Below are 26,907 nucleotides of genomic sequence, written 5' to 3'. Positions count from 1 at the left end.
AGTATAATTGCGCTTTGAACGTGTTTCCATTGAAGGTTGTTTTGGAGCCTCGTAATTCTGGTGAAATCTCATCCCGTGATACTTCTCTGCAGAAAGATGGATGCTCCAAACCTCCTTATAACACTCTGCATTCCTTTGTTGTTTCACATCTAATGTGGCACTAAAAACTAACCTTTTAGCAATATTTGAGGTTTTTTTTGAGTGTTTCCATTACCAGTTTTTATTGAACTATTTAGATATCGTGCATTTCCAAGGGTAATGGAAATGCAGCTACAGATTTCAGAGAATGTTAAAAAAAAAAAAAAAAGAATGTTATGTTACATAACGTAGGATATTATGTAACACATTTTTTATATTAATATTTCTGTAATTATAAAATCAACCCAAACTTAGCTAATTAAGTTCATCATCCATTTTCAAAGCCGCTTGCTCTTTTCAATGTCACAGGGGTACAATTATGTAACGTTACGAAACAGACCAGTACGCAACATTTAAAAATGATGGAAATAATCATTTTTGCATTATTTGATAAGTTAACTAAATCTAATTGAAGGCAACAGAATTTTACATAAACAATAAAGTTTATTTAAACTTTGTAAACCTCTGATGTAAACCTCTGATGAGGAGAAGTGAAAGTACTCATGTTAAAGTAATTGAGTTGCTTTAAGTACATTTCTAAATTAGTAACTGTACTTGTATATAAGTACATTTTAAAAGAAGTAAAGTAATTTATTCCATTTCTATACAGAAATTATTATTTTTTGTTTTAAATTGATCAACGGACATTGTGAAAATACAAAAAAAACCAAAGAACAATCAAATGCATCACATCATAGCCGACCAACCAGATTAAACGTAATGCACGGCACCAAAACAGCATTGAATGGAAGTAGCTATTGCTGCTTATGTGGACTGAAGTGAACCATGGACGTAGGGCTGCTCAATTAATCGAAATTTGATTACGATTTCGAATATTACAGCCAACGATTACAAAAATAACATAATCGAGAAAAAACATTTATTTAATAAATAAATAAATTAACATATGTTTTATTCGCTAAAAAAACAAACTGACTATTTCAGACATCTACAAATAATAAAGCTTAGCACACACGTTATTGATACTAACTTTGAGTTGTTTAATCCACGCACATGCAAGCTCCTCCCCTCCGCCCTGCCCCTCTCAAAGCTAAAGCTAGCCTGCAGGCCAACACAAGGAAAGTTGTTGCTCGTGGTCTTGAAACATGGCAGGAGAAACGCAGCAGAAATGCTTGGTAAACATCAAGGCAAGTCAAATTCTCTTATATGGGAACACTTCAGGTTTGATGATGAAAACCTAGAGCAAAGACACATCATGTGCAAGATAGGCATAGACTGCCGGGGGGGTCTGACATGCTCGGTTGGAGAGAGGTTGGAGAGGGCGTTAAGAGAGAGGTCATTTAGGTTAGAGAGGGACCGGAGAGGGTCTCATTCCTCTCTTAAACACTCCCTCTATGTCTGCTTCTTCCCTTGTGTGTTTGCTCCTGTACTCCTTCTGGCTTTTGTCTTGCAGGTCCGTGGGATCCTTAGTGTGGAGTTACAGAGTCTCAACAACTCTGTCTCCACCCTTTCCTCTGCACACACCCAACACAGCATAACGTGGATGGCTGTTCATCATAGGAATGGGATCCACACAAGGTTCCTGCTGCTTAGCAGAAGGTTTTCCTTGCCGCCATGAATGAATTCATGTTGGATGTGTATATACATATATATGCATATGTGTGTATCCATAAAATTAAGAGTCCGTCCTAAAGACTGCTCTACTATAAAGTGTCTTGAGATACCATTGGTTATGATTTGGCGCTATACAAATAAAAGATTGATTGATTGATTGATGTTTCAGTACTATTTACACCTCTGCTGATCGATCAGTGTGAACATAATGTGACATAGTACTACCAACAGTGTTGGGAAGGTTACTTTAAAAATGTAATCCATTACAGATTACATGGCCAAAAATATAATTTGTAACATAATCCCTTAGATTACTTAATCTGAGTAAAGTAATCTAATTACTTGGATTACTTCCATATTTAATTAAATTTTTAAAGTGCAGTAAAGCAGCCATCATTGAGAAGAATAGAGGACTATAATAAATATATCATCCTAGGTGCTGATGGTAACATCACACTTCAGAGTAAAAACAGTCATATTAATAATCTGTTTTAAATGTAATGTGTGACGACTACTTGTCTATTCAATAAACCACGTTACCACATCATGGAGGACTTAATATGTAAGGAAACATATCACAGTAGTCTAGCACTAACTGTAGACACGTGCAGAGCAGGATTACTATTGCAACAACACATCATCAGTAGGGTAAAACTAACCGGTCTCATGACACGTTGCCATGTTGAGAGTGAATAAACCCATGAAACAGAGAAGTAATGTTGTGTAATCCATTGATTTCAACAATGCACCTGTAATCTAATTACCAACTATTTAAACTGTAACTGTCATGGATTAAAGTTACTCATAAATTGGAATCTGATTACGTAACGCCGTTATATGTGTTATATCTGTTACTCACTACCTACTCAGCAGACTCAGGTCCTGGGTTCTCTCTGACCTGTGCAACCGCAGTCGGTCCGAGGTGAAAAGCAGGTATTCGGAGACGTTGCGTCCTGTCACGTCCACCAGGATGTCGCCCGTCACCACCTTCATCATTGGTGGACGACCTCCGACCCCAGCAGGGCAGGAGAAGCCTGTTCCCTGCATGGAGCACGTGCAGCGGACTGGCTCGTGGATGGAGAGCGGGAGTAGTGTGGGGGAGGTGATGGGACCTGAGGGAGAACAGGTTAGCTTCAGTTTGTGCTTCATATTCTTCAAGATAAACTCAACACGTGGGTACAAATACATTTTTCAGTTACAATTACATTTTCAATTATCCATGTTCAATTACAATTGAATTACTATTACAGTGACCAGCATTTTTTCCAATTCCAATTATTTTCATCCTCAGAAAGTCAATAACACTTACATTCTTCAATTAATATTCATCACGATTACTGAGCCTGAAATAAATAACATAATAAATAGTTAACCTTCCTCTTGTGTTAGCTTTCTGTTAGCATCTCTTATGATAATGGATCCTTAATCAGCTGTAAAATACACAAAAAAATATCTATCATTTAATTTCTTTCCAATCTATTGTTTACCTTGTTAGACTTCCTAATCAATGAAAAATATAGGTTTTAATATTTTTGGTGTGGTCGTCTGAGCCTTTTTTGTGTCAATTTACCCCTAGTTTTCCATTTTTTTAATGGTGTAGGAGGATGAGTTATTATTAATGGGTTATATAACTAAGAATATTAATTATGATTATTAATATTACTTCAAATTTTGCGGGGTGCCACTCCTTTTAACAGGAGAAATATGTCTACGTTTTTAGACTAAACTCATCAATGTGAAACCAGGGAAAAGTGAATTCTAACAGCAAATCTACACCTTAACCACAGCTTTAATGAATCAGAGGAATCAAAGATTGTTTAACCTTTTATTCAAAAGTCAACAATTAACAGAGTCAAAATATCAATTGAAATGGGATAATTAAATCATGATAAAATGCATTTCTAGGCTAATAAAAGTGAGGATTATATGTAATAAAGTGAAATCACTAGTCTAGGAGGATGCTAGTCTACTAAATATTGAATAAAAAGAAATATGTCTAAGTTTTTAGACTAAACTCATCAATGTGAAACCAGGGAAAAGTGAATTCTAACAGCAAATCTACACCATAACCACAGCTTTAATGAATCAGAGGAATCAAAGATTATGTTTAACCTTTTATTCAAAAGTCAACAATTAACACAGTCAAAATATCAATTGAAATGGGATAATTAAATCATGATAAAATGCATTTCTAGGCTAATAAAAGTGAGGATTATATGTAATAAAGTGAAATCACTAGTCTAGGAGGATGCTAGTCTACTAAATATTGAATAAAAATGCAGGATACATATTCGAATAATAAGATCATAAAATCAAAGAATAAAATCATAAAGAGAGCTCATAAAACAAGGAGAAGAAGACGGACAGGGGAGACGAACAAACATGAATGAGATGAACTGTGTGTGGAGCATGTTGTGAGTGTGTGTAAGTTTGTAGTTATGGAAGTATGTATGTGATCTATTGTGGATGGAGTTGCTGATGAAATTCATTCAGGTACCTTGAAGGTGATGTCAGGGTTGGACCTGGAGGTGCTGTTTGAAGCAATGCAGCAGGACGTGCCACCGTTGAGTTCTGTTGCGTTTCAACAGAGAATAGCCCCTTCAGCCGATCCAGGCGGTTCTAGCCTTCGCAGCTGGGTTAGAGGATGGCTCGTGGCTTACCACAGTGGGTCGCAGGCCGGGCTTCTTTTGGCTGTTACGCACGTCACTAGATGCTGGATTTGTCCGAACCAAGCAGCTGTTCATTCCAAAAATCTAACTGTTTCAACTAAAAATAAAATGAAATAAGTGAAAAGGTGGGGAGGGGAAACGCGTTGAGTAATGAAACGCCAGCGTCCCAAAAACTAAAGTTTTCGAGCAGCGCGTCCTTTTTTAAAAAGAATTTGGAGATACCTTTTGGAGGAGGTGTCTTGGTTGATCATTCTGAGATCATATCGGTGATTGGTCAATGTCTCCGCTTTCAGCTTGTGGGTGTGTCTCAAGTGTGTGTGTGTAGTGGAATGACAGACAACAAAGGAAGTTCCTAAACATAAAAGAATGCCTAATAATTAATTCTACATATTTCAAAACATCTTTTCAACATCATATCTTGAAATATCATGTATTGCGAAAGAGTTTGATACCAAACACGACTGGAAAATATCCTAGAGTCGTGTGTTCCTAGAATATTCCTTTATCCTAGTCAGCAACCTATTACCCTAAGGTAATCCTCTGTTTTCTTCCTAACCTTATGCCATGGTTCTAGCCCTAAGACCTCAAATGCAGAGAACCCAGATCATGTGCAGTGTAGGTGAGATGCTTACCAGAAGGATGATGAAAACTCAGGAGATCATCAGGTAGGTTGAAACAGAAGTGGTTTTTTATTGAACATATAAAAATATGCTCAAGGTCTCCCTGACGTCTGACACAGCAGACGTCCCACAGAGGAAAGACCCCGAGCTGAAAAATCTCCCAACATTTATACTGTGTAATGACGTAGATAAACAGTTGATTGATGGCTTCTTATCTTTTTCCACGACTCTTCCAGCAGGTGTTGTAGCGCTCACGGCTCGCCTGGCAGGTGGCTCACTGGTGTGACGGTCCTCCAATCTTATCTTATCTTCTCTGACCTACTTTAGCGATCACAGTTTTCTTAGATCAAACACAGTTTTCTTAGATTGGCAGTGGCTGCCTCAACCTCTTATCTTATCTTCTAACAGGTGTTCATACCCAGTTCATTATTTCAACTTTTATCTTTCTTAGATTGGCAGTGGCTGCCTCAACCTCTTATCTTATCTTCTAACAGGTGTTCATACCCAGTTCATTATTTCAACTTTTATCCAGTGCAAAACACAGCCACTACTTTTACTGAGCTACAAAAATTAATAAAATCCTTTAATAAACCAGTGTGAAAGTAATAAAATCATTTAATAAACCAGTGTGAAAATAATAAAAATCCTTTAATAAACCAGTGTGTGTTTGAAGCATGGTTATATGATTTATTGCAGCATGTTAACATGAATATACCGGGGGACCCCATTATGCATTACACCTAGGAACACTTTAGGAACCGGTTAATGAATTTTTCTTGTAATTACTCATAAACATAAATGTCAAAAATCATGTTATGCCTCTTCTTAACTATATGGTTGCAGTAAATACCTCAAACTAACTTTTGTGATGTTTTCTGGTATTTTTAAGCACTTTTAAATGATAAACACTTTAAAATAGCATTCTGTTGGTTAGACAATATTTGCAATTTCAATTTCTGCAGGAACCCGTAACAATAATCCTTTCTTTTGTGATTTTCCAGTCAAGCACATGTTCGTTGTTCTCATTTGAGCAGGAGAGCTAGGGTTATTCCAACGTCCTGTGTAACCATTGGTGTGGGTTCGGGAGGTGGCAACATCTGCAGGGGGTCGGAGCCCAGAGTTTGAAAACTTAGCATGTAAACATTGACTGACTGTTTCCCTTTGATCGTAATGTAGCAGAGAGGTGATAACAGGAGACAAACTGTTCTTGGATTCTCCTGTTCCTTTGTTCGGACAGGAAGAGGGAGAAGATCCCCCTGTGGGGCACGTTTGCACTTCACAGTAGGAGACAGACACCCCGACTCCACTGACTGGTGACCAGTGTTCTAAGTCAAAGATCACTTGGAGGGTTTGATTCCCTACAATGGTAAAATGTGTGAAAGCTTGATATGAAACATATTTTAATAATTGTTAACTACATATGTGTAGATCTGTACATACAGTAAAACTGTCGCATTGTTTCCCAGTTTTGCATTAAATTACAATTGGCAATTTTTATAAAATTTTCACGACAATCACAAAGTCAAATATCTAAATTCAATTACAATTTAGTTACGATTACAACAGCAACAGATTACAATCACACCATAATTGTAGTTAATTATCAATTTCGCAACAACAATTATATTTGACCTCAACCCTGGTCTTTGGACTCACTCATGTCACGGCAAATATACGGTTGCCTTGTTTTTAACCAGTTGTGAATGCTCTGTGTTGAAATGATGGAATCAGACTAAAAGGTGATGAAGTAATAAAAATTGATTTATTCTAAACTCAATGAAGAGGTTCAAAGGAGCACAAAAAAGCAGTCCCTCTCGGCCGAGAAGGAGGCACCAGGAATTAATGGAAAGTTTTTACACACAGACTTTTACAGATACAAAAACCCCACCCAAAGATGGAAAGAAAAGAGGAGGTCAGATGGCCCAACGTGAGAGACATCGGCACCACCGATATCTGTTTTTTGATAGTTGTGTGCGTACGATGTGTATTTGTGTATGTGTGTATGTGTATTTTAATGCAGATCAACCTCTCAGTGTCTTCCCCACGAGGATCTGCATTCACAAAGTTATAAAGAAAACTACCCTTTGAAAAAAAAAAAAAAATAATACAAAAATTAAGCAGCACAACATTAGTAATGATGTGAGCATGTCTATGGTGTGTAATGTTAAATGTGTGGTTTGATAAGAGTGTCAAGGTACATTAAAGTGGTGTTCAGGTGGGCGGAACCAGGTAGAACAAAACGTGCCAGCGACAGGTTTAGTTCACGGACAATGTTACCATGGTAACAGACTCTGAGAACAACATACCTCGCGTTTAGGAATGGTAGACTCAGAGTTTTCCCTCGTTTGAGTTTGAACATAACCCGCTTTATGGAATACCCCTCTGGGGTGCTTATCTAGTGTGTGTGTGTGTGTGTGTGTGTGTGTGTGTGTGTGTGTGTGTGTGTGTGTGTGTGTGTGTGTGTGTGTGTGTGTGTGTAAATAAGGCAAGTAAGATTGGTCACAGAAATAAACTGTGACTACTTTTAAGCTGGTATTTTGTTGCATTTGTCATTAATAGAGTGTATTATATATAAATATTTTTTTATTTGCCATTGAGCAATTTATAAGCACATATTGTAGGTGTGTATTAAAGTTAGTTGCTCTTTAATCTTTGTGGTGATTTTACTTGTTTTATTTTCTTCAGTGCATGCATATCTCACTAATATTAACAAGTAGGATAGATAAAAAAAAAGATGACTATATGTATAGTTTATAACTTTTTTGGCAAAGGTACGCCCTTTGGCCGACTACAACATTTTGCTCAGAATACTATGAAAAACAACTATAGAGCATAATGATGGTTACTTATAATGTTAGAGTAAAGAGGAGGACCCTGTGTCTGCTGATGACACACACACAAAAAAAGATGTGATGTATCAAGAAAAAATGCTCCTGAGGCACCAGGTTAGAGCAACATAATATTTTCCTTTATTTATTTGCACCCCTTGATAAATCCTTGCCCACTCTCTGGCAACCCTTTGTATGAAAGTCTAGCTACATCACTGCAGCTGATCAGCAGATGTCATCTTATATCAATTGTGTGATGACTTATTATTTTGCGACTGTATCCTCAATAAAAGTTAAGGTTACAGCTACAGATTAAAAGTATACTGGCTTTCCCTGTAACCAACTCAGTGTGTGTGTGTGTGTGTGTGTGTATTATCTTGTTGTCATCCTAGGTCCTGCTTGTTGTGAGAGGAAAGGATGTAGGTCTCTTTGATTGGCTCATGGCTGCCCCCTGGTGGCAGCAGTTAACATTTCTGACTCCTGTGTTTGTGCTCATACTGTCTCTTGCCCATGATGTGCTGTACTGTTTCTAATATGTAACTACTGAGATCCAGATGTGGTGATGGATGATACAATCAGCCTTGTAGGAGTAACACATTGGGCCAATTGTAGCAGCCAATCACAGGGCAGAGGCTTAGTGTATTTACACACAACAAATGGAGCACAAACATTAGCTTTTTATCAGTTAACAGTAGAACTTTCTATCCTCTGAGGGAAATCTCAGTGATATTCATCATTGCTGTTTACAATTACAAATATGTCTTCAATTATCCATGTTCAGTTTTACAACTCAATTATGATTACAATGACCACCTTTTTTCCAATTACATCTAAAAATAGAATGATAATTTTTCCGCCTAAAACTCAATTACAAAACCTAAAATTAAATTACAATTAATCAGAATTACTGAGCCTGAAATAAATAACCTCATAAAAGTTAACCTTCCTCTTGTGTTTGCTTTATGTTAGCATGTCTTATGATAACAGTTCATCTAATTTGTTTCTCATCTCTTGGTTACCTTCTTAGGCTTCTTAATCAATAAAAATATTGGTATTAATATTTTTGGTGTGAGTGTCAGAGCTTTTTTCTCTCAGTCTACCCCAAGATTTACATTCAGGTGACGATCGCTCTTCTCAATGATCTGTGCACTTGCTATTGGCCAGGTTCTCTTTAGAGGTTTGATACAAAGTGGTCCAAGAATAACCATTAAAAACACTGTAAAAGTTGTAAGGATGCATGAGAAGAATTGGAACATTTTTTCAAAATGTAATCTTTAATTTTTACAAGACTGAATATAAAAAGCATGGATAGTACAACAGCAGATATAAGTAAATGAGTCAGTTATCAAAGTATTTGAATAAAGCACTTAAACCCTCAACTAAACCTGTGAATACTTATTAAATCATATTATGTCCTTTTTATGACACAATCTCTTTCATTCTTTTTAATGAGTAAAGAACAATCACTTTCTAAGTTACCATGATTAATGCGTTTCAAAACGATTACATAAGCATTTCAGCAGTACTTAAGCATGAATTCACAAGCAGTAATATCAGACATTTGTGGTTAACTCTTTGAATTTACTCTTGCCTCCAGGACTCTGAGGCGTACAGGGAAAATTGTGGCTGAGCCTATTATAAAGGTACATTCACCCAGAACGTGACTTCAGCAACAACAGTCGCTTAAATCAAATGTGATGAGTCGCTTTTACATTGTTGAGCTTTTTGGTCGCTTCATCACTTCATTGCTTCAGTGACGTGACGACCGGGAAATAATATAAATAGTGTGTCTGAGGAGCAGGAGGCAGCAGCACTGGGAGGGCTGATCACCTCTTCTACAGCCATATGTTTATAGCATTTATCATAGACAGCACCACTTGTACTTACGATTTAAATGCTCAACTCACGAAGTTACTACAGGATGAGTCCACTCGAAATATGCTCAGAATTTAAAAGGCGTATTCAAGGAATATGACTCTTTCATTTGGCTAGTTGAGTGTGTACATGCACAGCCCTCCTGCTGCAGTTAGAGGGCTACAACCTTGGCTCTACAGACAGTGACGACCGCTTGACGTTGCGACATTTACTTTGATTTTGAATATAATGTAGTCACCAGAGTCGTCTGGATGTCCCAAAAAGATGTATTCTAGACATCCCAAGAAGACGTCATGAAAAATAAAACCTAGTTTGGATTCCAACCCCAGATCTTCTCTTAATAAACAGGCTTCCTTAACGGTTGCACCACCGTAGTTCTCACAATGCAGTGCTCACTCTGAGGTTAATAATCATATATCCAGTGAGAATGGGTATCCTTTTAAATTGACATACCCTCCTTTACATTTGCCACAGGTTTGTATCCAGGGAACTTTACTACACACGTCAGTAGGGATTTTGATTAGGGATGTCACTTTAACGCGTTAATTGCGATTACTTAATTACAGAAAAAAATAACGCACTAAAAAAATGAGTTGCGTTAATCGCTTCTTTTTTTTACAACGCAACCAGTTTGGAACCTTTCTCTATTGTACGCATTATACCCATAATACTGATGTATTGGTTACAATGGTAGAAGCTGAAGAGTTTGAGGGGTCTTTGAGCGCATTAATTTTAACACACAGGATGGAAAACTAAAGCCCAGTTGTGTGTAAATTGTGCAAAACAGAGTTTGTGGATCACTGGAGGTCTTCTAGCCTCCAGCAGTTGTTGCAGTTAGCATGGACAGTGGTCCTCCGGACGATACACTAGACCGAGCAGACAGAGTGGCCCATACAATCCACACTGGACATGATGACAGGGTTCAGAGTCAAAATGAATAAATTCATGAGTGACAAATGAGCAAAGTCAGTGGATAAATGATTGTAGTGGACAGTCGACCACTATAGGTTGCAGAGGATGTGGGCGGGGCCACTACTACTAGAAGTGATTGCTTGATGTTATTACATGATTATTTTTTTGTGATGAACAATGCTATTATTGATGTGCTAATTTACAGCACTGTGATTGATGGGTCAGTTTTATTTATTTTATATTATCTGAAGGAGAGAAAAAGCAACAAGTTTGATGTTCATTAATTGTATTGCTCAGAAAATTGTTCTTACTGTTTATGATGTGCTAACTTATCGCACTACATATAATATGAACCTGAAGTTTTATTTCATTTGTATTTGTAATTTTTTTTCCCCCATGTATTCAGACAATTTTTTGGGGAGGAAATTTACTTTGATCTCCTGAAAAGTTTCGATTGTCAACTACCAGTCTTCTTCACAGTTGTCTGCTGATCGCATTGATGTCATTGACTTCTGCGTAGTAATTCCTGCAAGTTTATTGAGCCTTCTTTTTGAAGAAGTCAAGTCGATCAAAATAAATTTTCTGAAAAAAATATCTGAATAAATGAAACCTGAACACATGATTAAAAAAAAGACAAAATGAACTTGCTCCATACCAGAGACTAGTTCAACATGTTTAGCTATCTTAGCATATAGCCATTAGTTCCAGATGTTTGGGTTGGCTTAGCACATAGCAGTGCTGATGGAGTAGGGTCAAAGGGTAAAGGGGTCAAAGGGTAAGGCACCAGGTCCACTTAATGTTTTAATTTTTTTGTCATAAAATAAAAATAAATGAAGAAATTGGCCCTTATCATTTGGTGAGTTCTTGGACTGATGATTAGTGTATGTTCCATTCTCTCTATTTAACTTTCCTCCTGGTGATGCAGTTCATCTTTCACATCATGGCACACAAGCTTTTGTCTTCTTTGCTCAGCATCTCTTGGATCATCTTAGCGATCTCCGTCTCATGTTTCCTCTGCAGCTTTTCTTTCAATCCTTCATCTTTCTTAGATTCAATCTCCTTTTTTTGCCGTTCGAGTAACTCACAAAATATCTGAATGTTTCCTCTTTTGTTGGTGACACACTGCACTACACTTTGGATTTCCTCAAAGTGTTTTTCTTTCATCTGCTTCTCGTTTCGAATCGAAAGCAACTCCATGCAGGTAAACTTCTCGTCTTTGTCTTTGATCTGATTCTTTATCTCCTTCAACTCCTGGGTGCACTTCTCTTTGAATTCGTTGAATTCTTCTGCCTGTTTCCGAGCTTTTTCTTCGTACAAGGCCTTCATCTTCCGCATGGACATCAAGTGTTTCTCCTCCAACTCCTTCCTCTGATTTTCCTCCTCCTGTCTGAGTCGTTGTTCCTCTTCCTTGGCTTGTCTTTCTAGTTTTTCCTTCTCCAGTTTGTATTCATCCTTCAGTTTCTGGATCTCGTTGAGCTTTTCCTGCTCCCTTTGCTGGTTGTCCTTGAACCTTTCTTCTTTTTCTGTCTTACAGGCGGCTCGAGCCTGCTCCATGTCCTCTCTTATCTTCTCCAGCTCCTTCTCATTGATATCTTGTTTCATTTTTGCCTGTAGGTTTTCTATTTTTTCTTTCCATATTTGTCGCTTCTTCTCCTCTTGTGTGATCCTCTTCTCTTCCTCGACCCTTTGTTGTTGCTCGACCTTTATCTTCTCCAGCTGAATGATGATGTCTTCCTTCTCCTTCAACTGTTTCTGCCTCAGGTTTCTCTCCTGGTCAATTTCTGCCCTTTGTTTTTCGATCCTTTTTGCCATCTCGTGGATTTCTGCCTTGTGTTTCCTCTCCAGCTCCTGCCTCTCCATCTTCATCTCCTCCTCCTTCTCCTTCAGGATCCTTTCCACCTTTTTCTGGATGGCTGCTTCAGCCTCTTGCAGCATCTCGTTGGTGAAGCACTCTCCTCCATTCGCCATCACCATGGTGTCTATCTTCTCAATCAGCTCACTGACTTGAGCACAGTTCATCTCATAGTTGTCAAAGACGTGGAATCTTTTTCCACAGTCTAACATCAGCTTATTGAAGGAGCCCTTGCTCTCCTGGATGTACTGTTGGATGGACTTGCCTTTTTTTTTCAGAGTGTCTCCTTTGGTGAATAGAACAATGGTAAACTTGTCAGCGTTCTTCCCAAATCCTTTCTTGAGAAGTTTCAGGGTGTCCTCTTCCTCCGGTGTGAATCTTCCAATAGGTAACACCAGCAGGAAGACATGCGGGCCGGGAGCCAACAAGCTGATGCACTTCACCAGCTCCTCGTGAACCTGATCATTGGAAAGACTTTTGTCAAACAGACCAGGTGTGTCCACCACGAAGACTGGACGTCCGTCTACCGTGCCCTGAACCTTCTGACAGCACTTGGTCACTGATTCAGTGGATGCGTCGGTGCTAAAGACTTCTTTTCCCAGGATGGTGTTTCCTGACGAGCTTTTCCCACTGCCTGTCTTCCCAAGCAAGACGATCCGGAGACAGTCAGGACAATTGATTTCTTCTACACCTGTGAAATTACAGGACATGAAGTAATTTACGATATCACTTATATTGTGTTATTAATGTTATTACTATTGTTGTTCTTTTTTGCTAAAATTCAAACAAAACATCAATCAGAAAATGTGGAATTATTCATCCATTGCGCTGCTGCAATAACATGTAGTATTAAAAGCTGGCAAACAATCATTATTGAGTCTGATGGAATGACTAAAGGCTAACCTAATACTAGTGGTACGAGATAATTTGGTCAAGTAATGGCAAAAAGTGCTCTACCAGCAAAGGTACATGCTAAGCTTACCAAACATATGGGACTGGTTGCGACGTGCTAAGCTAACCAAACATGTGGGACTGGCCACTATGTGCTAAGCTAATCAAACATGTGGGACTGTTTGCTGCATGCTAAACTTGCCAAACATGTAGTACTGGTCACTACATAATGAGTGGTTGCTACATGCTAAGCTAACCCAAACATGTAGTACTGGTTGCTATGTGCTATGCTAACCCAAACACGTGGGACTGGTTGCAACGTGCTAAGCTAACCAAACATGTGGGACTGTTTGCTTCATGCTAAACTAGCCAAACATGTAGTACTAGTCACTATGTGCTAAGTGGTTGCTACGTGCAAAGCTAACCAAACATGTGGGAGTGCTTGCAACAGGCTAAATGAGCAAAAGATGTGGTACTGGTTGCAACGTGCTAAGCAGTGACGTTCTGTGAGCACTAGGGTTGGGTAGGCAGGGCTTGGCAAATCGAGACCACCAATGTCGACACCAATGGCAATTTCATATGTTTCGGCGAGCAAGTGTTAATCTAACAAAATCAACATCGTAAAACACCATTAAAGAAACAAACAACTATTTAATATAGCCTCCATACTCTCCCAACAAAATATTTGTCATGACACGGCAGCGCATCCGTTGTTTGTGTTGGAAACACAGAAACACGGAGAAAACAACAGCAACAACAACTGGGAACAGCCTCAGTGAGGCGCATCCCCAAAGCCAATCCTTCCTTTTGTACCATTCACTGTGGAAAGTACAAATAATTTTTTGACCTTGCCTTTGCTGAAGGTCTGGTAGCTCAGGTGTTGGTCTCCCATCTTTTAAAAGCTGTCATTTTTCCTCAAAAAAAAGTTTCTTTATTGTCTCTAGCGCTGTCATCCTGCCTGTAGTGTTATCCTGCCCACTAGCTAGAGAACGTAGCAGTGGCCACGCTGGATCAATTCACTAATGCACTGTGAACGTAAGTATAGCATTTAGCATAGCACGGTTACGTCCAAAGGCAGCGTAGAGAGCTGCCTTTTTACATAAATTGTTTTCATATTGGGGACTGACTGTGCATGCGCAAACACATCTAAACATGCTATGGAAACAGAGGCAGAGTAGCAATGTGCCTTTGGGAGAGGGTGTGGCCTCCTCCTGCCTTATAGTGGAGTGAGACTTGTGCACCGTCTCTGCCTTATGAGGAAATAGCGATGTTTAGTCATTTAGACTATGAAAAGCACAAAATGCTGGCACTTTCAAACTTATAGGTACTGTAGGCTATCGAAAATTGAAAAATAAATCATTTATAATTATATTATAACAAATAAGATCTTGACTGTTTGAGAAGTGATGGAACAATGACATTGGTTCATTATTATATACTTACAAATTCACTGTCTGAGTCTACAGTGAGTTATTGTTTGTCATCAGTTCATGTTTTTTCTTCAGGTTTCCTGTGCTGTTTGAGGTGTTAGTTCACATATTTAGAAAGTCTCAGGGCCAAATACACAACAAGTTGATTAAAAATGTATAAAGAATAAAAAGTTGTGACAAGAAATATTTATTGTGAGCAGCATTTAATGTAAATGATGAATCATGAAAATAAACTAATATGGAGGCCGGCCTGTTCAGCTCGTGGGCTCTCAGAAAAGAGATGGTTAACTTTCATGAAACAAGGGTAAGACTAAAAAAATCATGAAAAGTTGGTTCTGAATCACGACCTGAATGTACATGCTTGTGTGTATCTACCTAGATTCTCACCTGGGAGTTGTGGCTTCTGAAGCTTTTCTTGTTGCTCTTTCATTAAGTTCTCCTGTTGTAAATTCTTCTCGATTTGGACAAAAGCAAATGTCTCTGTGGTGTAACCAGAAGGTTGTAAATATCTCAGATCAACCATCATATCCACCAGTTCAGGGATCTGGTTTCTTTCTGTCAGGTTAAACACATCAAATCTTCCTCCACAGTTCTTACAGAGCTTCAGGATTTCTTTGTCAGTTTTCAGAATGTTGAGATCTGGAGATATCAGCTCAGACTCCACGGAGAACACAATCAGTGTGAGGTTAAAGATTCTAGGACCAAAGATCTTCTGTAGCATCTCAATCTCTTGTTTGTCTTTATAAGTCAGAGGACCTGCAGGTAGGACCAGGATGAAGGCATGGACAGGCTCACATTTAGAGACACATTGGTATGACTTCTCCATTACACTCATCTGAGATTCTTCAGACAGAGCTGTCAGCTCAACAACATAATGTGGCCGTTTAGGGAAAGATCGGAGGAACAAGTTCTTCAACTTCATGTTGCTCCCACACAGAATCAGGTTCAGAGCTACATTCTTCTCTTCACTCAAACTAATCTCCCCTAGACTCAGAGATCCATCCTTCTCTTTGATCACACTATCCAGCTTTTCCATAAACTTTCCGACATCTTCTCCCATCACGTAAAGAGAGCGTTTTTCACACGAGGCCAGCAGACGATCCACACTCACGTTAGTCTGATCTTCTCCATTGGCAGTAATGACCAGAGAGCGTTGGAAGGCTTCCTTACCAAACAAACCAAGGATGAACATCAGCCGATGTCTTTTCTTCTCGGTGAAGGTAGAAGGTTGGACAATGAGCAACAAAAGGTTTGGTCCAGGACAGCAGAGTCTCACACACTCCTTCATCTGTTGCCTAACGTTCTTTCTCTCCACGTCATAAATGTTGGAGATAGTCAGCAGAGTCACACTGGTTCCTCTCCACCAGCCCAGGAAAGCACAGCTCTGATCCACAATAGGTTTAAACTCCCATTTGAAATCCCAGCTCTCATGGAGGAGTTTACACAGACTGGCTTGGGATTGCTTGTTTTCTCCAAGCAGCAAGATCCTGAGTGAACTTCCTGAAAAAAAACAAAAACAAAAAAACAAGATCACTGAGAAAGATAAACCTCCTGTTTTTCCAGATAGTGTCAGTTATCTGGATCGATGATGCTGATCGCCATGATCAATAACACTTTAAAGGCTTGTAAAAAAAAAGTCTTGCACGTGTGCTGTTGTATGATCAAAAGAGAGAGTGAAACAGAATTTATGACTACAGTATGTAATGCAAAAATTCACCAGCAGGAGGTGCTGTAGAACCAGCTCAAAAAGCAGAACACAGGAGTTTATAATTTTTCAAACTGATCCAGAATCTGTATATTGAACGGGATCATCCTCAAAATCAAATCACTTGTGCTTTAATTTTGTAAATTTCCTCAAAATCCATCCATCAGGTCTTGAGATGTACTTTTCAAAAACAAATCAGTAAAACAAACATAATCTCCTTGACAGAGGTAATAATGTTTTATTCTTCCATGAACTACACAAACGTCTGTAGATTCTTACATTATTAGTAGGCAGTTAAAAATCGATTCATAGGTATCAAGGTTCACATCGATGCTGTGAAAATTGAATCGCAGTACTTTTTTTAACCAGAAGTCATGGCGGCAGGCGAAATCTGCTACTTTTCTGGCCGCCTTCTACTCTTAAACATATTCATAAATGATTCCTTACCCCTTTAGCAGCAAAAGAATATCTGTAATAATACGTGAATATCTGTAAAAGTCACATTTTTCTATTAGCTCTGTCTGCTAGCATAGCATTTCTTCTTCACTGCACTTAGCTGCATCCCAATCAAACACTGGGTTACCATCGCCCTCTGCTGGTTCAAACAAATATCTGACGCAAATACAGTGCAGACTGTTTTTTTTTTTTTTAAGGTCCAAATGTTAAGTCACAAAATACATTTTCAGTTGCACTTTTAAAAAGAAAAAAAACTATTATGCAGTTTTGTATTGTTTACTATGAAACCGGAATTTAAATGAATAGGCTTCTTCATTTTTATTATTCCTTTTTTATTTCATTCAAGATTTTTTTTTTTGTTAAATTGTATTGTTTTGAATAGTTCATCAAGGGATTCTTTTGACAATGAAAAATAAAAGGAAAATAGTACAGTATTTTCTAGGAATATTTTTCAGTCATTTAAGTACAGTCCCATTTTGTAAAATGAATCGTGAGAGAATCGTATCGTGAACCCAGTATCGTGAATCGAATCTTATCGGGAATTGAGTGAATCGTTACATCCCTAATTATTAGATAAGTAATATTGAAATTCAATGGCCGATCACGATAACAAAAACATTTCTCAGTCATCATTTTGAGTTACAGAATTCTTACCAACATGATCGGAAATAATTTGTAGTCAGGTTTAGCAAAGATCATTCTAATATTCAAGAAAATATATTGACTATATAAATAGAATTGAATCATCCTTTTATGTCACCAGGGCCGGTGAACACACAGTTTTTCCGCTCACTTTTATCTCCAAAACCACTTGGCTGAAACAGGATGTAGTCAGTAAACACCACGGTCAGTGCACGCTTGTCTGGATACGGGCCAATGTATTTCAATCCATCTGAGAACTAAGCAGAGGATGAGACGGAGCATGGAATGAAGACAGGGAAACTTTCACTCGCTGTGTGATTTATGTTTCTGTGTCAAGTCGACACCTAATGATAAACCCAAAAAATCCAAACATAAGAAGCATAAATGAAGCTTTAGAGCAGGGGTCACCAACGCGGTGCCCGCGGGCACCAGGTCGCCCGTAAGGACCAGATGAGTCGCCCGCTGGCCTGTTCTAAAAATAGCTCAAATAGCAGCACTTACCAGTGAGGGTGTTTCACAACACATTATTTGAAGGATATATTTGTAAAAACGGAGGGAAAAATCATACTGACGCCCCAGGGAGTGAGTGACATGTGCGCCTACAAACACAGTTTTATATAATAATAATAATAATAATGATAATAATAACATTAGTAATCAAAATCACATGATCATTGCATAAAACTGCTGATCAATTGGCTGCAACACCTGTATCTGTTATAAAAAGGAACTCACTCAAAATGCGTAAAGACGCACAACGGCTTTTTTGGCACTGCTGGAGGACGAGGTGCATGGGAGACTCTGGAGGGGGGGGATCTTCAGAGACCAGGGAGACCTACAGGCAGAATCGCCCTGTGAGGACGAGGTGCTGCAGGAGAGAGGAAGAGGCTGCAGTGGGAGGAAGACAAGATGCTACGGAGTTTATTCCCATGTTTTTGGCGCATATAGTGCATCTGTGTGTGTCCCCCACCTCCGTTACACAGAGGGGATCCCCAATCCCCACTAATCCTCCAGTTTTTTGTGAGGCTGAGCTCCGGTGCTCTTTCCTCCACCTGTTGAACAGATGCTCTTCCTATGGAGAGTGATCCACATTTTCTCCTCCACTTTTATGTGTGATTGTTTATTTTTCACCTCAGTCACAGTCTGATGAGGCAACGTAACGCGATCAGCCTTTCTATCATTCATAATGTTCACTGTGTCACCAAATTACGCTCTCCTGCGTGTGTACAAATCAACAATTAATACCTCCACCTCACATTGAGTGTAATTTATTTTATTTGCTCGTTTTCCCCCTCGTGCCACCGTGAAATTTGTATTAGTGAAAATTAATTTAGGGCGTTCACCGAATCTTTTATGGGCACCATATGGGCGGAGCAAGGTGTTTCCTCACGTGCGCTAACTTTCGAGTTGATTGGGATTTACAAACAAAAACAGGCGTGGGAGGTACGTGCACCTTCATTCATAAATCGTAAAAAAAAATTTAGAACGCACTTCCTGCTTTTTATTTTACACCAGCTGAAGTGTGTTTACCTAGGCACACTTTTATAAATGACAGCGAAAGACTGTGAGGAACAGACTCACTGTGTTAAAGCAGAGAAGCTGCTCTTCATCAACAACTTTAATGAACTTTGTGTCTCTATGAGAGAAATTATGTAATTTAATTTCCAGCCCAAACACTTATAGGCCTGTACTCATAACTCAATAATTAACTGATAACTTAAAATAGTACGTCTTCTCAACAGACACACACAGTTGGTGCTCCATGGTTGATGTTTATTCCTGCATTTTATCTTCCACAATTTCTGACCAATGGTGCAGAGCATCTCCTCGTCTGGCATTTGTTTACAAATTTGTTTGCTACAGGCTGTTACAGTATGATAATATTATTATGAATATTCAAGTTTAGATTTGCCAGAAGTGCCATCTAGAAATTAGTGTTGAAAGATAACTTACGAGTTTTTAATACCCAGGGCAGCAGGAAGTGAGGGGGCTGGGGATGCTGCAGCACCTCCTAGTGGCGAGAGGGAGATTTAAAAAAAAAAAATGTAGCCTATTAAAAACATTTTTGCACAATTTATAAATTCCTTTAGCATATTTTGAGAATTTATTTTGACACAAGTAGGCTATTACGTGTATTTTGAACTTTAATTTAATTATTTGTGGCCTAATAAACACAGGTTCACATTCACAGAAGTTACTTGTCAACGTCAGGCAGGCTAGTGGTCGCTGAGTAAAGATGTTTGGTCGCTCTATGCAGCATCATACCTGCTGTCAAGTATCCCGTTTTGCCGGGAAACTCCCATATTTTACCCCTCTTTCCCGCCATCGTCCTGTATTAGTATTTTCCCGTAAATATCCCGTATTTTAATGGAGTAATAATGAAAAGAAAAATAAATAAAAACATTCCTCTTCCTCTCCAAACTGAACGCTGTCACTAGCCACACGAGAACTGCCACCTGAAATGGCCTGGGTGGCAGTTTTCACGAGATTATATGTATATATATTTTATAGCTTACTTTGTATCAAAATACTCATTTTAGGAGTCACTGATTTTACTTCTCAGAACAGCATAAAAAACCCCGTTAGATGGAATCCTGAGTGTGTTTTAACCCAGACCTTCACCATAACAAGCCACACTACAGAACTCACTCACACATGCAAAATAAGGGAAAGGCATTGTTTATTTGATCTATGATATACAATCCTGTAGTTAACCTGTTCTCTTTTTAATTGATTTGGGGATAATTTAACAAAAACTAATTTCTGAAAAATATGGTTGAATTGAAATACCTTGTTTTCTGCTTATACTAGTATTAATTATGAACAGTAAAATGTTTTCATCTATTATCAGTTGTGTCATTATTATAGAATATTGATAAATGATTAGATTTTTCTTAATTTGTAGGTAATCTGATCATTTAAAATAAGTATTTTATTGTGATAAACATATATAATCTCTAAATTGTGAACTAATAATGAGGAGAGGTTCATGCACTCCACAAATGGCTAAAGTACTAACAGAGAGCATCCTGAATATAATAGTATATGAGACCAATATCCATGGTTGAGGATGACGGCTTAAGCAGACGATACAGACCTTCCATCCAGACTACACCTTATCATGCAGAACTCTTTAGTTGGTTTAAAGTTCTTACCACCAGAACCCATAAGGCAGGTTAGCAACATCTTTTGTTACAAGTGTTTCTATTATGAGTTGTTGTTCAAGACCACATACACTTTGTATTATTTTATTTATTTATTTTTTATTGTGATCACAATTTTTCATGTTAAAAAGACAACTATTATAAATGCATTATTTTGTCCTGTCATTGTTTTATTTCCGTTATGTAAAACATGCTGTCAGAGAACAACAGGGTCACTTTTACAGGTGTGAAGATTTAAACATGTGGGTTAAAATAGCGATTCCAAAACATGTGCTCCAAAACAATAAAATTATCGTGATTAGTCGACTAATCAAAAAAACAATTGATAGATTAGTCGACTACAAAAATAATCGTAGTTACAGCTCTAGTCCATGTCGCCCAACCCTAATAGGAATGTTCACAGCATTGTAATGTCAACAAAGGAAGGCCTACAAGATTATATCCACCTAATTGTATTAGTAAGTGGTTGACAAGTGGCTATTTTAGATTTGTTGTACACTTGTCTTAAAGTATAAAGGATACTGGAGCTTACTGGGGTGGTGGGACGGCTTGTAGTAGGTGCCAGAAAATTTCCCACATATTCAAATCCATAACTTGACAGGTATTTTCAGCATACAGCCATGGCAGCAGCAGACTAGTAAATTTACAGTCTAATGACAGAAACGCATTTCTGATTATCATGTTTGACAAAGCTCCAGCCACAAACAAGAGCCATGTTTTCAGAGGCAGAAAAACTGTTGGAGTTATGTCTGTGCCTACCCATCTCCGTGGCCTCATCTGAGCACACTTTCTGCACCTTGCGTCTTTCTAAGACATGGGTACACAGCACCATGACCCAGAAAAGACTCACACCTTTTGCTGATGCATCCACACACACAGATTCTGAACTCCCTGAACATTTGTCCCCTCATGAGCAGTGTTGGGAAAGATACTTTAAAAAAGTAATTAGTTATAGTTACTCACTACTTGTTCAAAAAAGTAACTGCGTTAGTAACTAAATTACTTTGCTTTCCTACAGCCTCAAACACAGTAACCTGAAGAGTTATAACTCCTACACTGGTGGCAGCGGATGCATTCTGACGATCAACAGATTACTCGCACCGGCCGAGTTGTTAGGAGACCACAACGACTCCTGCTGTGAAAATTAAGTATGACAACACTGCAACATGAAACGATGTCGATGGAAAACATTGACAACAAACACAAGAGGACTAATGGAAAAAAAAAAAAAAAAAAAAAAAAAAGACTACAGTTGGATTACTCATCTTCAGGGTGTTCTACATGTTATGCTGTTTAGGATGGTTTTAAAGGGTTGTGTTTGTAGGTATATTTATTAAAAAAAAAAAAAAAAAAATTATTGTGGAGGTGAATGTTGGCACAATTAAGAAATGTGCATATTTTCTTTGTTTATGATGAGTGCACAACTGTACCTGCGTTAAAAAATATTTCCTGTGGTTTTGCAGGGTAAGAGTTGGTTTCTGTTTTTGTTGTATGATGAGATTTATTTTTTTTGCATTTGAAATGAGGACATTTTATTTGAAGAAAGGGAAATATGTAAGATGAGATTTATTTTTGTTAAGTTTTATTTCATATAGTCAGTGCCTGTAGGCATCCTCTTTTGTTATTTTTGCTTGTTTTTTTTGTCATTAATTGCTGGTCTGTAAATGTGTGTGTGTGTGTGTGTGTGTGTGTGTGTGCGCGTGAGAATGTGGGAATACGTGTGTGGATGTGGTTTTGTGTTTGCTATTATTGTTGTCTGTCTGTCTGTCTGTCTGTCTGTCTGTGGCCCTCATAGTATGACCGTATACCTCCTCCTTTATTTCAGGTTTCTGAGATAAGGTATTATGCATAGTTGTAGTCGTGGTAACTCTTCCACTTCCGAGGATGATGCTTCTATGAATTTAAATTCATATAGCTCAGAATTTAATTTCTCTGAGGTTATTGATTACAAAGCCCAATTATTATGAATGATATTGATCCGGATAATAATACATTTAAAATTATTAGCGAGATTTGTTTGTATTATACAGACAACACATTTAAGACTACAATCACACTGGACAAAAAATATCATTAATTCACTTTAATAGCAGAAGCTTATACTCCAATTTTGAAGGTATGAAAGACTATTTGAATCAGTTTAAAAAACCCTTCAACATAATAGCAATCTCAGAGACATGGATAAATGAGGATAAATGAGGATAAATATACTGAATTCAATGTGAATGGTTATGAAATGTTTTATAGAAATAGACAGTGCAAAAAAGGAGGAGGGGTTGCCTTATATATTGACAAAAACATGGACTGTAAAGTGGTAGAAAACATGTCATTGGCTGTCAAAGATGTCTTTGAATGCATTACTGTGGAAATTGTACTGCAAAAAAGGAAAAATATTATTGTAAGCTGTGTGTACAAGGCACCAGGACGCGATATGAACTTATTTAAAGACTGAATGGAAAAAATATTTACTGATAGTATTAAAAAAGATGTTATGATATGTGGAGACTTTAATGTAGATCTTCTAAAATAAAAAAAAACAAATTTACTGAAGAATTTGTTGATACAATGTTCAGCATGAATATGTATCCTCTAATCACAAAACCCACTAGAATAACAAGTCATAGTGCCACACTGATAGACAACATCTTCACTAATATCCTGGACAACAACATAGTTGGCGGCTTATTACTAAATGATATTAGTGATCATTTGCCAGTCTTCATGGTGTATGATGTCATATGTAAAACAACTAAAGATCATGACAGTTTTAGTTACAAGAGGGATATAACTGAACAATCAATAACTCAATTTAAGAATGATTTAGCTTCGTTAACTTGGGAATTTATGTTCAATGAGTGTGATGTGAACTCAGCTTACAACTCCTTCTTGGAAACATTTATCATGCTCTATGACAAGAATTGCCCTACTTTTAAGTACAGGAAAAAAGATGCCACAAAAACTCCATGGATATGTAAAGGGCTATTAAATGCAAACAAAATGAAAAACTATTTATATAGAAAATGTCTTAAGCACAGAACCAGTGAGAGTGAAGCAACATATAAAAAATAAAAAAAATAAATTAACTACTATTATGAGAGAAAGTAAAAAAAGTATTACACAGAATTAATAAACAATAATAGAAATAATTTTAAAGGAATGTGGAATGTATTGAATACTGTGATTGGACGTGTTTCTAATAGCTCATGTTGTCCTGAGTACTTTGTGGAAAATAATTCAATTATAAGGAACAGGGAGGAAATTGCTGCAGGTTTTAACAATTTTTTTGTTAACGTTGGACCTGAACTGGCAAAGAAAATTCCCGTTAGCAATGTACCAACGAAAACCTTAATAGAAATCAATTCCAAATCAATGCTTCTCGCCCCTGTTACTGAGGTGGAGGTTCTAGACGTCATAAGGAAAAGTAAAAACAAGACATCAAAGGATGTTAATGACAGTGATATGATGACTGTTAGGAGTGTAGCAGAAGAAATTATTCAACCATTTACATTTATCTGCAACCTATCTCTTCAGAGTGGCCAATTTCCCTCAAAAATGAAAATAGCAAAAATCATTCCGTTACACAAAGCGGGTGACAAACACGTCTTTACCAACTACCGCCCTGTATCTCTACTGCCACAGTTCTCCAAAATATTAGAAAAAATATTTGATACAAAACTTCGAAACTTTATTGAAAAACATAATTTATTATCTGACTGCCAGTATGGATTTAGACAAAACAGTTCACCATCTCTGTCCTTAATCGACTTAATAGAGGAAATTACAAATTGTATATAAAAAAAAAAAAATGTTGCACTTGGAATATTTATTGATTTACAAAAAGCTTTTGACACGATTGACCATCAAATACTGATTAATAAACTGGAGAACTATGGCATTAGAGGTGTAGCTAAACAATGGTTATGGAGCTAATTGAATGAGAGACCCCAGTTTGTTCAAATTGAGAAATATAAATCAGAGCACAAAATTATAAAATGTGGTGTTCCTCAAGGGTCGATACTGGGGCCTACTCTATTTAACATGTATAAATGACATAATCAAAAATATCTAAATCATTGAAATTTGTGCTGTTCGCGGACGACACAACGATTACTTGTTCAGGAAATAACGTGGAGTAACTTTTGGTGCAGATAACTGAGGAAATGAATTAGCTATTATGCTGGTTTAATGAAAACAAGTTATCACTGAACTTAAAAAAGACAAAATTTATGTTATTTGGAAATCGGAAACATGACAATATTGTTCAATTATCCATTGATAACATAAACATTGAAAGAGTAAAACAAACTATTTTTAGGAGTTGTAATACATGAGAAAATCTCTTGGAAACCTCATATTAGTTATTTAAGGACAAAAGCTGCAAAATGTGTGGGTGTTATGAGGAGAGTTAGCCATGCTCTCACTCACAATGCCCTACTGATATTGTTCCATTCGTTAGTGATGTCATACTTAAATTATTGTTTAGAGATGTGGGGAAATTGTTACCCATCTAATTTTTTGCCTTTAATTACTTTACAGAAAAAAGCTATTAGAATCGTTCACAAAAGAAAATATAATGAACACACAAAGCCACTTTTTTTTTTAATCATCAATTTTAAAACTACTTGATTTGGTAAAATACAAAACGGCTCAAATAATGTTCAGGGCATCAAAAAAATTATTACCATTAAATATTCAAAAATTATTTTATGATAGAGACGCACATCATGCATATAATTTAAGAGGGAGCAACAAATTGTACCAAGTAAAAGTTAGAACAACTTTAAAATCCATGTGCATTTCAGTTCGGGGAGTTATCGTGTGGAATGGTTTGGCCGAGGAGCTCAAAGATTGCTCAAACATTATCCAATTTAAAAACACTTTAAAAAAATGTTATGCTGCAATATTTGGAAGAGAGAGACTGATGCCCTCAGCTGTGAGCATTAAGGGAGAGGGGGTGTGGGGTCAGGAAGTGTTTGGGCTGGTTGTTTTTTTGTTTTGCTGTTTTTTGTATTTTATTGTATCATATTGTTTTTGTATTATTATTGTAATTTGTGATGTAGTGTCTGTGGAGGGTGAGTGGGGGGATTGGAATTATATAAGTGTCTGCTTCATCCACCCCCTTTTCAAACCATGCACTTGTTTGTATGCCTGTAAATTGTATTTTGTTGTGTGCAGGTTTGAAATAAATTCTTTACTTACTTACTTACTAGTCTCGACCAGGTTAAGTGTTCAGCCTAAGTTACCATGGTGATTTAGCACCGTAAAACGTTCGCCAACTTCGTAGTTTTGCACACACCGATTAAATCCCGGAAGTTAGCACGATAAGAGTAAATCTAGTTTTGTATTATAGGCCCTAAAAGACAGTTTGAGAGCAAAACGCAAAAATCTAAATATTAACAAATGAAAAGTCTGAATTTTTTTTTTAAATACTAAACTTATTAATACACATTAAACAACTCATATACATACATCAAATAGATCTAATAAGTAAACACCTTAGATAAAGTATAGTATATAGTAGTGCGCATGCACCTGTTACAGCCGCTCCTGCTTTTTTCATACATTTTCAACCTTTAACTTGTTTTAAGTCGTTTTTTTTTTCAGTTACCTCCTTATTTTGGCTTGCTTACCTACACTTTTTAATAGTTTTGTTTGATGATGAACGCGCTACTTTCCTCCAGCTGACTCTGCCGAGTGCAACAACACGCTCGCATTGTTTACACCAGAGATCAGCTGATGAGGCTGAAGCCGGCTGGCACGCAGACCAAATCGGAGAATATCCCCAAAGAGATCTGGAGATGGACTCATTAGGTGTACTCATACTGCCAGCTCGGGCCGTTGCAAGCTCACAGCAGGAATCCCCCCCTCCCTGTCCCTTTTCTGGCACGGTAGAACGGACGTGATCACCAGCTCAACTCGGTTCCCACAGACAAACTAGACATCACGTTAATTTATGACACACGTATGGCGTTACGTCACCATTAAGCGACTCTGGGTTTGTTGTTGACAGTACATGCTGTTAATTTCATATTTTCTGTTGCGTAGGGTAACTATACGTCCAGATTTACCCAGACATGTGCTCTTTTCACAGCTGGATATTAGGAACGGACTGGGTTTCCCAGGGCCCCTGAACGCAACACGTTAATTTAA

The 26,907-nt window shown here is 37.6% G+C and overlaps 1 protein-coding gene and 1 long non-coding RNA gene across 6 annotated transcripts in view; one reads left to right on the top strand and one right to left on the bottom strand.

Annotated features, from left to right (window-relative positions):
• The first annotated feature begins 1,679 nt into the window (after positions 1-1,679).
• On the top strand, positions 1,680-14,944 carry LOC114458872 (uncharacterized). The gene is made up of 3 exons (XR_003673168.1): positions 1,680-1,875; positions 14,827-14,829; positions 14,933-14,944. It is a non-coding gene; the product is annotated as an uncharacterized LOC114458872 (long non-coding RNA).
• LOC114458870 (kinesin-related protein 4-like) overlaps positions 9,086-26,907 on the bottom strand; it is a 168,696-nt gene continuing 150,874 nt past the window's right edge. For 4 of the 5 annotated variants that reach the window (XM_028441249.1, XM_028441250.1, XM_028441247.1 and 1 more), the window contains 2 exons: positions 15,178-16,290; positions 9,086-13,160 (listed from right to left, as the gene is read on the bottom strand). In XM_028441249.1, coding sequence (XP_028297050.1) covers positions 11,551-13,160; positions 15,178-16,290 — 2,723 coding nt within the window. In that variant the 3' untranslated portion in view covers positions 9,086-11,550. Of the gene's footprint in view, positions 13,161-15,177; positions 16,291-18,328; positions 18,715-26,907 lie in introns of those variants that run through there. The other variant, XM_028441251.1, reaches the window with a different exon arrangement.

This window comes from Gouania willdenowi, unplaced genomic scaffold (assembly GCF_900634775.1).
Source record: "Gouania willdenowi unplaced genomic scaffold, fGouWil2.1 scaffold_1_arrow_ctg1, whole genome shotgun sequence".
NCBI classification, from domain to species: Eukaryota; Metazoa; Chordata; class Actinopteri; order Blenniiformes; family Gobiesocidae; genus Gouania; species Gouania willdenowi.
Note: the sequence above shows the minus strand (reverse complement) of the source record. Positions and strands in the feature narration are given on the sequence as shown.